General features: G+C 34.2%; 2 protein-coding genes across 13 annotated transcripts; one reads left to right on the plus strand and one right to left on the minus strand.

The window, feature by feature from the left end:
- The first annotated feature begins 2,717 nt into the window (after positions 1 to 2,717).
- Positions 2,718 to 6,312, plus strand: LOC112709241 (uncharacterized). 3 transcript variants are annotated; one of them, XM_072203045.1, is made up of 9 exons: positions 2,718 to 3,241; positions 3,914 to 4,150; positions 4,244 to 4,375; positions 4,908 to 4,981; positions 5,057 to 5,293; positions 5,512 to 5,637; positions 5,715 to 5,831; positions 6,139 to 6,178; positions 6,259 to 6,312. In XM_072203045.1, the coding sequence occupies exons 5-8, from the start codon at positions 5,180 to 5,182 to the stop codon at positions 6,172 to 6,174; spliced, it is 393 nt and encodes a 130-aa protein (XP_072059146.1). In that variant the 5' UTR covers positions 2,718 to 3,241; positions 3,914 to 4,150; positions 4,244 to 4,375; positions 4,908 to 4,981; positions 5,057 to 5,179; the 3' UTR covers positions 6,175 to 6,178; positions 6,259 to 6,312. The 3 variants fall into 3 exon arrangements, with proteins under 3 accessions (XP_072059146.1, XP_072059145.1, XP_072059147.1); XM_072203044.1 differs by lacking the exons at positions 6,139 to 6,178; positions 6,259 to 6,312 and adding an exon at positions 5,937 to 6,122; XM_072203046.1 differs by lacking the exons at positions 5,512 to 5,637; positions 6,139 to 6,178; positions 6,259 to 6,312 and adding an exon at positions 5,937 to 6,122.
- A 764-nt stretch (positions 6,313 to 7,076) lies between these two features.
- LOC112711083 (aspartic proteinase 36-like) lies at positions 7,077 to 15,372 on the minus strand. 10 transcript variants are annotated; one of them, XR_011865855.1, is made up of 10 exons: positions 15,063 to 15,372; positions 13,574 to 13,731; positions 10,851 to 12,226; positions 9,911 to 10,324; positions 9,534 to 9,786; positions 8,846 to 8,982; positions 8,350 to 8,425; positions 8,089 to 8,246; positions 7,930 to 8,009; positions 7,077 to 7,838 (listed from the first exon to the last, which is right to left on the minus strand). XR_011865855.1 is itself a non-coding variant. In XM_072203047.1 (8 exons), the coding sequence occupies exons 4-7, from the start codon at positions 9,571 to 9,573 to the stop codon at positions 8,134 to 8,136; spliced, it is 366 nt and encodes a 121-aa protein (XP_072059148.1). In that variant the 5' UTR covers positions 9,574 to 9,786; positions 9,911 to 10,324; positions 10,851 to 13,731; positions 15,063 to 15,365; the 3' UTR covers positions 7,077 to 8,009; positions 8,089 to 8,133. The 10 variants fall into 10 exon arrangements, 1 of the variants encoding a protein (XP_072059148.1); XR_011865858.1 differs by adding an exon at positions 8,716 to 8,756 and having other exon boundaries at positions 10,851 to 13,731; positions 15,063 to 15,365; XR_011865854.1 differs by having other exon boundaries at positions 10,851 to 13,731; positions 15,129 to 15,367.
- Between the last annotated feature and the right edge of the window lie 510 nt (positions 15,373 to 15,882).

The raw sequence follows: 15,882 nt of genomic DNA on the forward strand, positions 1-15,882 counted from the left end.
CACTGCCCACGTTAGTGGTCACATTAAGACCACTAACATGAAAGTTAACGTGGAGCTAAGATTGATGAGCCAACGTTAGAGACACTCACCTTTGTCACTAACGTTGGAGATGGCATCCACTACCACGTTAGTGACCACGTTAACTTAGTTAACGTGAGCTCTAACATGGAGAGTAGGGGCACTTGGAGCGTTAGTTACAAAGGTAAGTGTCACAAACGCTCTTGAAAATGAGGCATACCCACGTTAAGAGCCACGTTAGTTACACTAACGTGAACTCTAACGTAGGGATAAGGGGCACAAGGCAACGTTATTGGGAAATGTGAGTCCCAATAACGCTTGCGAATGTTTATAAGGCAACGTTAGTGGTCACGTTAGTGCCACTAACATTGGAGTTAACATGGGCTATATGGGGTTGGAACGTTAGTGAAAAAGCTGATTGCCACTAACGTTCTCAAACCCACAATCTCACTTAACGTTAACATCACTAACGCCCATGCCTAATTCATACTTTTCTGCAAGCTGAGCCCACTAAAGATTGTAACTGCTTCAACTCAAGATCTAAGGCCCACATCTAAGACTTGAAGAACTCATTAGAAGATCAAGAGAAGTAGTATATATAGGAGTAGTTTTGAACTATAAGAAAAGCTTGGCACTTTGGAGAACTACCCTCTGTATATTTACTTTTCTGCACTTTTAGCTAGGGATGTATTCTTTTCTGCCATTTTCCATTTCTAGAGCTATGAACAACTAAACCCCTTTCATTGGGTTAGGGAGCTCTGTTGTAATTTGATGGATCAATTATAGTTTTCATTCTCTTCTTCTTTCCTCTCTTTTGATTTACTAGAAAGCTTTCGATCTTAATTCAATTGGTTAGTTGTCTTGGAAAAGAAACTCTCCATAATTGAATCTCCTCTGAGCCTTGGAAAAGGGATGAGGAGATCATGCTAGAAATGCTTTCTCATGTTGGACCAAATTAGGGTCTGGGCAGATATAGTGACATGTAATCCTCCCAACACTTTGATTTGGAAATACATGTGGTATAATCAGTGACCACACTTCATCTCTTCCCATGAGCAATTAAATCAAGGAATTGGGCAATTGTTCAAGTTTAGAGAGATTGGGTTGCCAAGGAATTGGAACCCAATCACTTAAGATTGCCAAGGAGATCAATAGATGCTTTTATTGAGGAAGAGATGAAAATGAATTTGATCCGGAGAATACAACATCTCCTGAGTCCAATGAAATCCCCATTTCTGATCTTACCCATTCTCTTTCCTTTTTGCCATTTATTTACATGCTCATTTTCCCAAATCCCCATCTAAGATTCTGCACTTTATTTTCTGCTATTTACTTTCCCGCCATTTAATTTTCTGCAATTCTCAAACTACATTTTGTTTAGCTCAACTAGCATATTCTTCCAACTAAAGTTGCTTGACCAATCAATCCCTGTGGGATTCGACCTCACTCTATTGTGAGTTTTTACTTGACGATAATTTGGTATACTTGCCGAAGGGAAATTTGTTGAGAGACAAGTTTTCATGCATCACGAGTGGATAGACACTCAAATAAAGGCATGAAGACTCAAGCTGTTACTTCCTGTTTGTGGAAGGGAAGGGAAAAACCATGTCAAGATTTATTAGATTCTAGCAAATAAAATCATAATGAGAAAAAAATTGGGAATACACTACTAGAAGAATAACTTTTAGCGGCCATTTATTTTGCTTTTAGCAGCAATAAAAGTCGCCACTAATACATTTACCGGCAATTAGACATTAGCCGTCTTATGCTTTGTCGCTAAAAGGTTTTAGCGGCAATTATAACATTTGCCGGTAAAGACTGTTTTAATGGCCGCAAAAAGTATATAACTTTTAGCGACCATTTTCTTGGCAATTTATATGGCACCAAAAGTAATTCTAAGATTGCAATGTTATTCACTTTTAATGGCCATTACTATTGCCGCCAAAACCCATTTACCGGCAATTTATATGGCCACTAAAAATAATTCTAAAATTGCAATGTTATTTACTTTTAGTTGTCATTATTATTGCCGCTAAAATCTAAAGACTTTTTTAATTATACTCACTCTTTTAGAAATAACAACCTATCCTTTTTCTAAAATTTCAAGTTATTTTTACCAACAATTATTATTATTGTACATAATACAAATATACTAAAATTAATTTCTACAAAATAAAATATTTCATTAAATTCAAAATATTTATATACAAATTTCTCTTAAAAAGGAAACAAGGCCAAAAATAATGAAGAAAATTTCCAAGAGAGAGGAGCACACTTATCAATAACTCATGGATTTCCCCACACCCAATGGAAATTATTTGTACAATCTCTTTATTACCTGCTTTTACAATCTCTTTTCTATCTACGTCTACAATTTCATTCGTATTGAAATTATTTGTATCACTACAAGAAAAATACCCATTCAACCACACTTTTTTTAAGCTATATTTGAAAAGCGTAGCCTATTCTATGAATAGGCTACGCTTTTTTTGGTGTTGTCTTTTTTTTTAGAGAATAGGAAACACAATTCTGGTATCATTTAAAAAGTGTAGCCTTAGATACTATAGAAATCACTTATAAAACGTAGCCGTATGTTGATATTTATGGGTACACTTTTTGTACCAAAGAAAACATTTTTTAAGGGTAGCCTATTTACTAAGTTTTGGGTGCGCTTCAGAAGTGATGCCAAAGATATTCACCTATACTTAAATGAATTTGGTTTTTTTTTTTTTGGAAACCCTCGTTCTTCTCCTCCAAAAACACGCTCCTTCTCTGCTTCACGCCGTTTTCACGCCATCACCACTCGCCGTCGCCCTTCTCCTTCGTCTTCACATTTGCTCACCCCCATTCACCGTCGCCCTTCTCCTTCGTCTTCTCACCATCGCTCACCACTCACCGCGCCGCTCCTCATCTTCTTCACCTTCGCTCACCACTCACCATCGCCGCTCCTCATCTTCGTCGCTCACCACTCACCGAGACATTGAATTTCTTCTCTCTCTCAAAGAAAAACCCTAGCCACTGTTCTCTTTTTCAAGCTGTGTCGCCGCCGTCGAATCTGGGCCAGCCGCCGTCCCCGCTCCTACTGCTCCAGCGCCGTCGCAACTTGTCTTTATCATTGCGTTGCGTCGCCTCTGTTCCACTGCCGTTGTTTGTTCCAGTTCCGTCGCCTGTGCTCCACTGCTCCCTCTCCCTCATCTTGGTTTGAGTTCTGTCCTGCATCTGAGTACGAATTCCATCTGTTATTGTTTTTTTCTTGTTTTTATTATGTTATTGTGATTTAATTATTGGTGTTGTTGCTGTGTAACTTTTAATTGTTCTTGTTGGTGTTGTGAATCTGAATAACAGAGAATGATGACATATTGATTCTAAATCTGAATAGTATTGATTAAGAGAAAAGCAATAATTAGAGGACATGTACTGAAAATTATATGTTAGAGGACATAGTTTCTTTAGTTTTGACAAATCTAAGCCGAGCACCTGATTTACAACGCGGGGTTACAAGAATAGTGCAATGCTAAGCCAGTTAAGGTGATAAATGACTTCTTGTTGGACCATTGATTTATTTATCATGTTCATCATTTAATCATTTGTCTATATCCCCTATATAATTTCTTTGACATTCTCAGTTTACAACAGAGAGGGAAAAGTAAAAAGAGCTGAGCATATTCTGTAGATAATGTAATTTAATGTTATTTGCTTGGGCACACAACTAGGCTCCTATCTTTTGATCTGATTATTTGGTCCATGTTCAATTTAAGAACAATAAGCACTCTAAAAGCTATAGGCATTTGGATTATTTGTATATCCTATTTTATGGGTATAAATGACCCCAAAAGGTTTCTTAATCTGCTAGATAGTTGGTATTGATTGCTTGAATCATTTTGTCTTTCCAAAGTCTGTTGCAGTTATTCAAGCTATTTTGTCAGCTGAAAAAAAGCTTCAGCAACTTAACATACGCGAGGAGGAAAACAATAATTTGCGTTCTAATCTGTTGAGTAGACTGATTCTAACTGCCTCCTCTGACAGTATTATTGCCAATGCTACAAAAATGTTGTCTTCTTTAAACAAAGAATCTGCCGATCAAGGCGATCTAAAAAATTTGATCATTGCATCTGAGGCACAATTTCCAGAGGTTTGCCTTTGTCCTTTTAATTTACTTCCTTTTGGGCTTCGTTTTATACTTTGCACTTCAATATGAAATTGTTGATATTATTAGTATGAATAGGTTACTAGAGCTCGGAAAGCTTTTCAAATGGAAGAGGAACAATTAAATTCATTGATCGGCTTGTATCGCAAGCGCCTTGGAATGCGGAATTTGGAATTCATGAGTGTTTCTGGAATTACTCATTTGATAGAGGTTACAGTTTGAAACATTTGAATTATTTTTTTGTTTGTTGCCTTGTAAGCATCCATGGTTTGCAAATTTGTAATTGTTTCACCTATTGTTTTATCACCAAAAGAAAAAAGGGAAGAAAATGATATATGTAGTGTTTCGAATCTGTGTCTCAAATTAATGAATTTGGAGTGATTCAAAGAAAGTTTGTTTTGAAAGAATAAATGGTTGGTTAAGAATAAATTTTAATTACCCCTAAATTTGTTTTGGCTACAGTTGGAGACTGATGTTAAGGTTCCTTCAAACTGGGTTAAGGTTAATAGCACAAAGAAAACAATTCGGTATCACCCCAATGAATTAATGATGATTTCTTGATGTTATAGGCATAGTACTACACTGAGTTATTAACATTAATCCTATCACACTCTTCAATGTTGTTGCCGTAACTGTGCCTTTCTTTCTTTGATTTTCACATATGAATAGTATGTTAATATTGTTTACCTTTGAAGATTGAAACTCTGAGCGATTTCTAATTTTGTTTGTATCACTGATGCAGGCCATGCAATTGCTGCAGAATCCAGAACCTTCGATGAAAATTCAACAAATCCAGCAAAGGAGCTTGGCCTTTTGGTAAGTGAACTGAAACTTATGAAATTGAATTTATTAATGATCATAGTAGTTTTCTGACGAGCAATTTGATGGTAGGAGGAAAACCCGGAGACAAGTGTGTTCTTGATCCAGTTACCAGCAGCTTTGCCAGCGATTATAGGATCAGCTTCTTCTGGAAGCCAAGATGGCAGTGAGAGCTCTTCTAAACCTCAAGGATCCATGAAAAAAGTGAAGCCCTGTAAGTTGAATGAACTACCACCTGGCCTCGTGGGCAAAATGCTTGTATACAAGAGTGGTGCTATCAAACTGAAGCTTGGCAGTACACTTTATGATGTAAGTATTGCATTCCCTATATAAATTGCATGATATAATCTTGGTGTTAGTTTTTCAATTCCTTTTCTTAATTTTCAAGTATTGAATGTACTTTGATAAGGCGTCGGAAAAACTAATTTGTAAAGAAAACAAGGTCGAAGCATGGTCAAATTCCAAAGTCATGTGATATAGATGCTCAGTGACACAATGTTACTGAATTGATTCCAAAATGGTTGCAGGTTTCCCCTGGTTCAGATTGTACATTTGCTCAAGATGTTGCTGTTATGAATACTGGTGAGAAACATTGTTGCGCAATTGGGGAGATCAGCAAGCGTGTCATTGTAACTCCAGATATAGATGACATGGTAGAAAATCTCACATTCATTCGAGTATCCGAAAGTGATCTTCAATCTCTGACGTCTCCCCTTTTGTATTTGCGCAGATTAGTGTGACTCGTTGGGTGAAGCCTCCTATTGGTAAGGTGAAGCTGAATTGTAATACAAGTCTATCCTTGGCGATGGGAGTAGCTGCCGGGGCTTACATTCTTACCTTATTTGCTGTAAGTTATTATGTTGGTGATATGCAGCCTCTCCCCTTTTTAAATTACATTAGATTTTCAATGATGGATCGTTCAATTTTTCTAATGTTTTTATGTTTACAATAGATGAAGTATAGACAACGTGTACTTGGTTTGATACTTGTTTCACCTCTATGCAAAGAACCATCTTGGACTGAGTGGTTGTGCAACAAGATTCTTTTTCTATACCTAAAACACTATGTTGTCTTGTAAAAATAAATGTTACTTCTTTCTTATGATTTTGGTAACAGGTCATGTCAAATTTACTCTATTTTTGTGGCATGTGCAGGGTGGCAAAGGAAATGTTGCTGAAGCGGTACTATAGCAAGGTATACTTTGTGCATCCAAATTCCCTCTTTCTACTTCCATTTAGTGAGGCTGAGTTATTTGCTTTTATTTATGGTGATAGGACATTCGAGGTGGTGCTCAATTCCCAGAGCAGATATAGTTAAAGCTTGCCGAAGGGTTAGTGAATATTTTTTGTTGTTGTACAACAACTCTATTTTAAGTATTGCTATATTCCTTTACATAATATCTAAAATTTTGCTTTCTTTATATGATCTTTGAAATCAAATAGTGCTAAAAAACGTGATCACGATTACTCACTTGCGGAAGATTTTCTCGAGATTACACCTCGGAAGACAATTGGAGAATTGAAGGAATGTAAAGAGGTTAGTCATTTTTTATTATTTTTCACTTTCTTTTTATGTTCATTGTTCAAGTCCAAATTAAAATACTAATGCCCTTTTTATTGTTACTTTTCTTTTAGGATGGTGATTATGCTGTGTATGGTACAATTATGGGAGTGATTGGTGGATCTAATTGGTTTGTTGCTCAATGTAGATGTGGCATTGAAGTTGTTCTGAAGCTTGGTCATACTATTGTAAAAAGTCTTCAAAGCATGTTGATTTGTTTTCCTTGAAGTTATAGTGTTGGTATGAGGTTTATTTATATTGATTATCATTTGTATATATTATAAAAACAGGTATAGAATTAAGGTGAAAGTTATTGATTCCTCAAGGAGTGCAACTTTTGTCATATTTGAAAAGCTTGGATGCCTTTTGCTACATAAGTCCTGTACTGAGATTTTTATTATTTAAAGAAATTATTTAGTATAATTATGTATTTATTTTTATTTTATAATATTCAATTTATTTAAATAAAAAAAAATTATTATACATGTAATCATATTATTAATTATTATGTTGTATTAATAATTATTAGAAAATTATATATATATATATATATATATATATATATATATATATATATATATATATATATAAACAGAAAAAAAAACGAGATCTAAGGCTACACTATACAGTAGCTATAGTATAGAGGAAAAAAAAAGAGACCTAAGGCTACACTAATATACAGTAGTTATAGTATACCAAAAAAAAAAAAAAAAAGAGGGACCTAAGGCTACACTTATAAAAAGTAGCTATGGTATACAATGGGGCTACGCTTTACAAGTGATGTAGTAGCGTTGAAAAGCGTAGCCTATTCTGGAAGAATGAAAGTTGAAAAGCGTAGCCTTTGGTCCTGAACAGCATCACTTGAAAAGCGTAGCCTATTCCCAAACGCCAAAAGCGTAGCCCTTGGTGCAGAAAAGCGTAGCCTTTAGGAATAGGCAACGGCCGAATAGGAATCACCCCAAAAAGCGTAGCCGTAGCCCAAAAAGCGTAGCCATAGCCTAAGGCATCATTTTTTTTTCACTTTTAGCTACACTTTTCAAGTGTACCTGAATGGGTGTTTTTCTTGTAGTGTATGTTGATTGGCTCTATCCTGACGGCGTATATCTTCTCTGCTGTCGTGTTTACTTTGTACAAGATCATCAGCAGAATGAATGCTTGTAACTTAGGTAAGATCCTCCCCTTCCATAGTATTTCGTCCACTATTGCTGCTATGAAGAGCTTGATGAACTCTAACATACAATGGTTCCTCCAAGACCTTGCTAAGTTCATCATTTTTTGTCATTGAAGCCACAGCCTATAACAATATTATATGTATTTATATTAATTGCTCCATTTCAATAAATCAACTTGTGAAGAACTGCAATTAGAAATAAGGTCATCATCACCCGATTGGTAGGAATATAGTGGGAACCAACTAAATGAACCGTGGCAGTTCGCTCATTCCTCACTTTAATGCTTGAAGAACCTGTCATGCAACAAAAATGATATTATTACATGTACGAAGTCAATTTTGAATTAAAATTGAAATCCTGTAATTTTATTACCAATTCTAGCCCAAACCTAAATGACTTGCAAACAGTTGTCGTTTCTCAAAGTTTGGAAAACCAAAAAATCAAAAAATGATACTCGCAGTTGTACTCGGTCCACCCAATAACTTGACCTTCAAGGTTGTAAAAGACAAGTTTATTTGAAAGCGCCAAATCTGCAATAGATAAATGGAAAGTATTGTTGAAATTCAGACATTACGAAGCATAATAGCGATAAATCATAAAGTTGGCATGGGCAAAGGTTTTTAAGAAAAATACCACCCAGTAAAATCATATTCTTGTTATCTCTGGACTGAGTCTCACTATTTTGCCAACCAATGCACCAGAAGTTACCCTGCAGACAGGCCATGTTAGTATTTAACTTATATAAGTATTATACATAACATCTTCAAAACCACTCCCACTATAGGCCTTCCTTTCAAATCTAGCCACAAAACAAAGGATTTTCATAGTGCATATATTGTTCCATCCAATAGTGGAACACCATATATAAGCAGAACATGAATGCATAAACATTTCATTTTTAAATGTGTACTCAAGAAAGAGAATATTATGATAAAACCCCGTCAAATTAAAGCATTAATACTGTAGAAGGATAAGTCAATGCATATTAATACGTTATACCTTCCAGTGTACTGAAAGCATGTATACTCGTCATGGAGAGTCTGGACTTTTAAGTCAAGTTGTTGAGTCATGTATACTCGTCACGAAGTTGTAACAAAAAGTTTCTTAAAACAATGAAACTCTCATATACCTTAGACACTAGCAGCTCATAAATTGCTTTAGGTAGATAGGCCAAGGTTGTGCCACCGTTAATTATTGTCTCTTTTCTGTCCCCTTGTTGAGATGCATTTGTTGATAGACAAAGAAAAGTATGACCAACTTGAACCCCTGTCACATTTACATTGTAATGAGGCCAAATTTTTTTCCCATGTCAGATATCTCAAAATATTGATTTTTGAAAAGAAAATATCATAAACAGAAGAATAAAGACTTAGTATCTAAGTATGGAAAACCTTTCATATGTTAAAAAACAAAATTATCCCAAATGAACAATTTATAACACCAAACATAGTATATTTGAGAAATGACATACTGGTCTGGTAATAATCGAGTCACATTCACTTTAAACTGTACAACATGCCCAATAGAAAAAATACCTCCTCCATTTACTCCATTTAAACAATGAGCAAATATCTTTTTCACTTTGCCAGAAGAAGAAGCAAGTTGTGAAATCAATGAAGAATTAGCTTTTCCAAATCTAAGTATTCCATCAACTGCTTCTTCATTTAATGAGCTTAGATCACTAGACTATCTAGCACCACACCTTAAAAAATCAAACTCTCATGTTAAATTGGAAGGAAGGAAAAATAAAAAATAGAGGACATATTTAAGTATATCAAGTTAATTTATCATACACAATTACCTATGAACACAATTACCTGCATCACAAGGCTTCATAGAGAAAGAAACCTTAAGCATATGGAATGCAGGTACAAAGAAAAAATTTCCAAGCTTTTTGCTTCCTCCATTGAAATATCTTCTTAAGTACTGACTAAAAACTCACCGAAAGTAACTTCTTTCGGGTGTCACCTTCTGCAAAGCGAAGCCTCCAACCACATCAGTTCTCACAGCATCCTTGGCATCAAGAATTACATCACTGTTGAAGCCAGTGATGCTTTTTTAGTAAAAAACCTGAAAGCAAATTAAGCAATAAGCATTAAGCATAAATGTCTTAAACTTTGGATTTATATTGGAATTAACTTCCTTAAAGAAAAGACAAAAGAAGAAACAAAGAGAGAAGGGTCTAAGCGCATACCGAATTCAAAAGAACAACTACCAAGTCATCTTGATAGTACTCAAACAGATAATAGTGCACTATAGCCTCCCATAATTCTAAAGCACATATTGTACCATGATTCTCACCATTTGTTATAAAGAGGTGTCTCCCATGAAAGGCATAAACCAATAACAAAGAAAAGAATTCATCATTATCCTATTTTATCTATTTAAAAAAGTAAAATTACAACAATGCAAATGACTGATTTCAAGTTCTAGATCTAAAAGAATGGACAACAAAAATATAGCATAGTTGCAGTGTAGATAGCATACTTTCCAATCAGTGTGTGATTGTGTACTTGTACTAGACCCTTCATTATATTCAGAAACACTCCTCAACATATCAAGAAAGTTACCTCTGCTATCTTGGTCTCTACTAAATTATCTCTATTTCCTGCAACAACCAAATATATGAATAAATCATAATTAGCAAAACATCATACTCATCAACATCATAATAAGCTACCCTTAAAGCAGTGGTATCATATACTTTGACTTTAGAATGAGACCTTCTATTATAGTCAAAAGTCAACAACTACTCATAACTCCAAATAATTTATAGAATTCGCAATCCACTTTGATGACTACATCCTTTCACAGAGTCCATGTTCTTAAGACTTTCAAGCAACACCAGGGAACCTCAATCAAGAAAGAACAAGTATAGGAATTTGATGCAGCACTAAACTAGATACCTCACCATTGTCGCTATCGACAATTTCATAATAAACAAAATTAACCATATTGACAGAAAGGAACATTCGACAGCGAGCAATCATTCAGTTCAACCATTATTTAAGAAATCCAGTATCTCAGAATAAGCAAAAATGAACAAACTCAAACAAAAATCATAAAAGCTAGAAACTTATATTATTAACAAAAGTACAAAACAAGCAAAATTAAATTGAAGCAGCAGTGCTTACCGGCAACGAAGAAGGCAGGTAAATGACAGTGATGGAGGAATCGGAAGTGACGGCAACAGAGGAAAGGAAGTGAGCTCAAAGAGTGCATGTTGACTGATAAATGAGAATTCTTGTATGGTTCGGAATCGATCAAAACAAGAATCACTTCGTTGGTAGCATAGTCCAAACCAATAATGAATTCTCAAGATCAAATATTAAATTCAATACAAAATAATAGAGAGTATTTAGCTCCCGGGTCATTCTCCCTAGGAGTTGCAATTAAGTGTATGTTATTGGCCATGAGGGGAATGGGAGATTGTGAGAGCTAGAGCAAGCAAGAGATGTAAATGGCAAGGAATGAAATGAAGAGGCAAGAAAGTAACTTAGCATGCATGTAATTAAAAGAGAAAGCAAGTAAGGCAATGATAAAGGAATTTAAATGACAAAAACAAACTCTTGGTGAGAATTGGGTAATTAGGGCTTTCTATCCTAGTAGTGGACCACAAACATGGTAATTGTGTGTGAATTAATCCTAATTAGTCAACCCTACATCGAGGATAAATCAACTAGGCATAGTTAATCTCAATCCACAAGTCCTAATCGACTCACTAATTAACTTAGTGAAAGACTAGCGTTAGTGGAAACCAAATTAATTAACAACCCCCACACAATGTGGAATGGACATCCACCACTCAAGTTCACCCAAACCACACAATTTTCCAACCAAGTGGGTAGAAAACTAGGCTAAAATCCTACAAAATATTTTATCAAACACTTGGTAGGCATAGAAAGAAAGCATGATAAAATGACAAGAAATAATAAATGCTACAACTACCAAGCAAGGAAAATAAAGATAGCAACTCAATAAAGCAATTAAAGAGGCATGAAACATAAAATTGCATTAAATGTAAATAAAAGTGACAAGAGTGCAAATACATAAAAGTGACAAAAATAGAGAAAGTGACAAGATAAAGTAATGAAATTAAGACAATAGAACAAGGAAAGGTAGAAGAAACTATATTAAAACAAGAATTAAAAAGAGAAATTACAAGGAAAATAAACTAGGAACCCTAATTTCTAGAGAGAAAGGGGAGCTTCTCTCTCTAGAAAATAACCTACATAATGCTAAACTAACCCTAATTTGCTCCCCCCCTTTCACATGGAGTGAGGCCTTGTCTAATATAGGAAGAATCAGCTTCAGAAGGTCCAAAAATTGGACTCTGGAGGCCTAGAAATCGCCCCAGTGATTTTCATTAAATGAGTCACGCACTGGGACCTGTGCGTACGCACACTTGCTGATTTTCTTCTTGTGCGTACACACACTTTGTTTTCTTCATGCTTTCTCCCTTTGTTCATGCTTCCTTCCACTTTTGCCTTGCCAAACTTGCCTCTAGGACCTAAAATCACTCAACAAACATGTCATGGCATCGAATGGCATAAAAGTGGGATTAAAAATTACTAATTTAAGCTCAAAATAGCATGTTTTCATAATTAGGCACAATTTAGAGAGAAAACACAAAAGCATGCTATTTACATGAATAAATGTGGGTTTATGTGATGAAATCCACTCAAATCAAACCAAAATATATCATCAAATATAGATTCAACATTGACCTCGGACACACACACACACAGAGAGAGAGAGGGAGCAAGAGAGAGAGAGAGAGAGAGAGAGAGAGAGAGAGAGCTCGAAGACACGACAACTGACTGAGCAACCTTCGCAATGGTGACGCCACGGGATCAACGCTTCCTTTGTGCGACGGCGACGAGAAGAGGAACGATGAGAAATGAGAAGAGTTCAGTGATGAGAACAGTGCGACGGCACCCACGTTTTGTCCTGTCAGCGGCGATAGCACCCTCTACCGAAGGAGAAGAGTTTGGCAATGACGGATAGTGATGGTGGCTGGGTTTAGGGTTAGGTTTCTCAGAGAGTAAGAGAAAATGGGTGACTGCTGAGGTAGTAGGTGTCCGTGGGTTTTTTTTTAACTAATTGTTATAAAAAAATTAGTTTAATAAAAATAATACCAACCATAATATAATGGCCACTCAAAATTTTTTATTAAAGATCATTTTTCTTATATTTTGATAAAAGTAATACCAGCCATAATACTATGGTCACTAAATTTTTTTATTAAAAGTAGTTTTTCTTATATTTTTAGTGGCAAGAATAATAATTGTCATTATAATATATAGTATTAATGGCAAATATATAATAGCCATAAAAACATAACTTAAAAAAAATAGCAATCATTATATTATTGCCGCTAAAAATTGTCGCTAAAACTAATTATTTTTATAGTGATAGAGTATTTGGTGCAGCGATTTCCGAAATTACTTGGTAAATTTCAAAACCAGAATCTTCACATGTGTATACAGCAACCTTCATTAAAGGTTTAACATCTGAGCAGCATGTCACTATACCAGATATCCTTAGAATCTGACCAGTTTATGAAGCCTTCACCTACCTAATTCTATATGGTCGTCCCTTTGAAGATGCTTTAATATAAACTTCATAGCAATGCCCACAAAAATAAGATAACTATATACAGTGTCACATATAAGTCAGGGCAGGCATAATTTGTAAAGGCTAGTCCTTTTTTTGCCACTTACAAAAATAACTCATGACTATTGAATTTTTTGCTACAATCAAAACACAGGAAATTGCAATGACAAGCTAAATTGCAGCATTCATAGTGAATGAAGCCAATAGATATTTAAAGAGGGAGAGGAGAAGCGATACTCACTAGTACCGCTTGATTTCAGGAGGCATTCTCTGCTGCGGGTCTGAACCTTCTTAGGATTCAGTGGAGACAAGGCATCAATGACCATCAGAGACTTGGAGGAGTGAAGTGGAGAACGAAATCACAATTGATTGTTCTTCTCTTCCAATAATACTAAATTACTATTCAGAACAAGTAAAAAAACAAGTAACAAATTAGAAAAAATATTAAATAGAACAATAATCAACACCCATAATATTCAGAAGTTTTGATAATAAAAAACAAAATCCCTAATCAGAAGTTCAACAAATCAAAAACAACACTCACACCCCTAACCATAGAACTTGTGGCAGATACTCATAGTAAACTCCGAGCATGACAACATGAATGGACTTTTGTGAAAGCTTAACCACCTTCCCTCTGAAATGACTTCTATGATAACAAATAAGCAAATGCACAAAATATTGTGTGGACAGATGAAATGACTTTTATAATAATTAAAATAAAAAATGCGATAAAAAAAATACTTTGTATAAGTATAGTAGATTTATTGGCCAAATTAATCGTAGAAACAAATGCATCAAAATTAGAATATAAAAAAAATTCTTAAACAAATACCTCTTAATATCTCAAAAGAACAAATAGTTAAATACCACTCAAGAATATGGAATCAGGTCCAAAAGAATTCTGCAACAGTTAAAAAAGAAATACTAGCCATAGAGGTGTATATAAAATAACCAAATTGTAGTTAATCAGTTAAAAAACCATAATTATATTTTTGTTAATCAATTTAATAAAATAATTTTAAAAATTATATCCATATTATTAAAAAGTGGTTAACCAAAACCAAATTTTATGCAACTCTTGTGTTCAAATTGGTTAACCGAATTTTTTTGTAAAATATGATTTTTAAACGGTTAAAATCAATTTTTAACCGGTTAAAAATTGGTTAATTTTTTCTAAAAAGTTTAATTTTTCTATGTAAAAACCAGTTTTTTTTTTTTTTAAATTGGTTAGTTTTGAAAATTGGTTTTTATTTTTATAACCGATTAAAAACCGATTTTTGAATTTTCTAGCCGATTAATAATCAATTTTATCATATAAAATCAATTTAATTAATTAACCCAATTATATTTTTGGCTAACCCAAAAACAGGTTTGATTTTTTAGATTAACCAAGCCATATAAAGCCCTAATACTAGTGAAATAGTAAAAAGCGTATCTAGTGAAATAGTAAAAAACGTCATAGGTAGATATGAAGATATTTGACAAAAACAACACCACACTACTATTACATTACATACACTTGGATAGCACATATAACACACCATTCTTTATATATATATATATATATATATATATATATATATATATATATATATAAGTACATTACAATTAGGTCATTGTGTATGCACACGGACATTAGAGTTAGAGGTCATGGGAACATAAACAGTCTTTGCAAGAATGGGGGCAAGAATTTTTATAAACATCATTGCACATGCACAACTTCATACCATGACTATTATCAGGATCCAGACAACCACAACTTTGGCAAGAAGGATTGCAGGAAACACTCATACCAAAACACTTGCAAGGTAACGCATTTCTTGATGGAGAGTAATAACTTGCGGCATGATTATTGAACATTTGTGTTGTGGCGATCAAGTTTGGATCAAGATGCTGCCGGTGGCGACCAGCTTCAATAGTTGCTAAAAATCCAATCACGAGAAAAAAGAAAAAAACTACCTTCACTATCAACATCTTGCTTCTTCTTCTGTTATCGCCTAACAACATCATCGTTTTCCATCTTATTTATAACGTTTTATTGTATATTTTTGGATACATGAAAAGGTAAAAGATTACATAACTTTCTATTCAGTACTCAAATTATTGAAGGGTCAAATTTGAAAAAATAAAATAAAATAAAAATCAACCAACCGTTTATTATTAATAATTTTAATGAAATAATAAAATTCAAAAAATTCAAAAATTTTAGAAAAAATATTAAAACAATATATTGTAGGAGTATTAAAATTAAAATCTTAAGAAATATTGATATAAAAAGTATGATTTCCCCATTTTTATCCAAAATTATTCTAGATAAAGGATAATTACATCAACATTATAGTAAATGTCTATTTTCAGTAAGTTTGATTTACGAAAGAAAGGTGGAAACACAATTTTTAAAAGATTGTATCTTCCCTGAGTTTTGTTATTTCAAAATGATGAAAGGTTTTGAAGATTTTAGTTAATGCCGAAAAAAACGATGTCACCGTCAATTGTCCCTGGTAGAATAGTCCTTTAATTAGTAATGGTATTATATTAGTAATCAAA

The sequence above is a fragment of the Arachis hypogaea genome, chromosome 9 (assembly GCF_003086295.3).
Source record: "Arachis hypogaea cultivar Tifrunner chromosome 9, arahy.Tifrunner.gnm2.J5K5, whole genome shotgun sequence".
NCBI classification, from domain to species: domain Eukaryota; kingdom Viridiplantae; phylum Streptophyta; class Magnoliopsida; order Fabales; family Fabaceae; genus Arachis; species Arachis hypogaea.

Bases quoted from the DNA above. Each gene is read 5' to 3' on its own strand.
- LOC112709241 (XM_072203044.1), top strand. From the start codon at position 5,180: ATGAAAAAAGTGAAGCCCTGTAAGTTGAATGAACTACCACCTGGCCTC. The intron at 5,638-5,714 runs GTAGAAAATCTC...GTATTTGCGCAG, and splicing joins CTCCAGATATAGATGACATG to ATTAGTGTGACTCGTTGGGT. The intron at 5,832-5,936 runs GTAAGTTATTAT...TGTTTACAATAG, and splicing joins ACATTCTTACCTTATTTGCT to ATGAAGTATAGACAACGTGT.
- LOC112711083 (XM_072203047.1), bottom strand. From the start codon at position 9,573: ATGCTTAAGGTTTCTTTCTCTATGAAGCCTTGTGATGCAG. The intron at 8,983-9,533 runs GTAATTGTGTTC...TAAATGTGACAG, and splicing joins TATGAAGCCTTGTGATGCAG to GGGTTCAAGTTGGTCATACT. The intron at 8,426-8,845 runs GTATATGAGAGT...GCCTGTCTGCAG, and splicing joins ATGAGCTGCTAGTGTCTAAG to GGTAACTTCTGGTGCATTGG.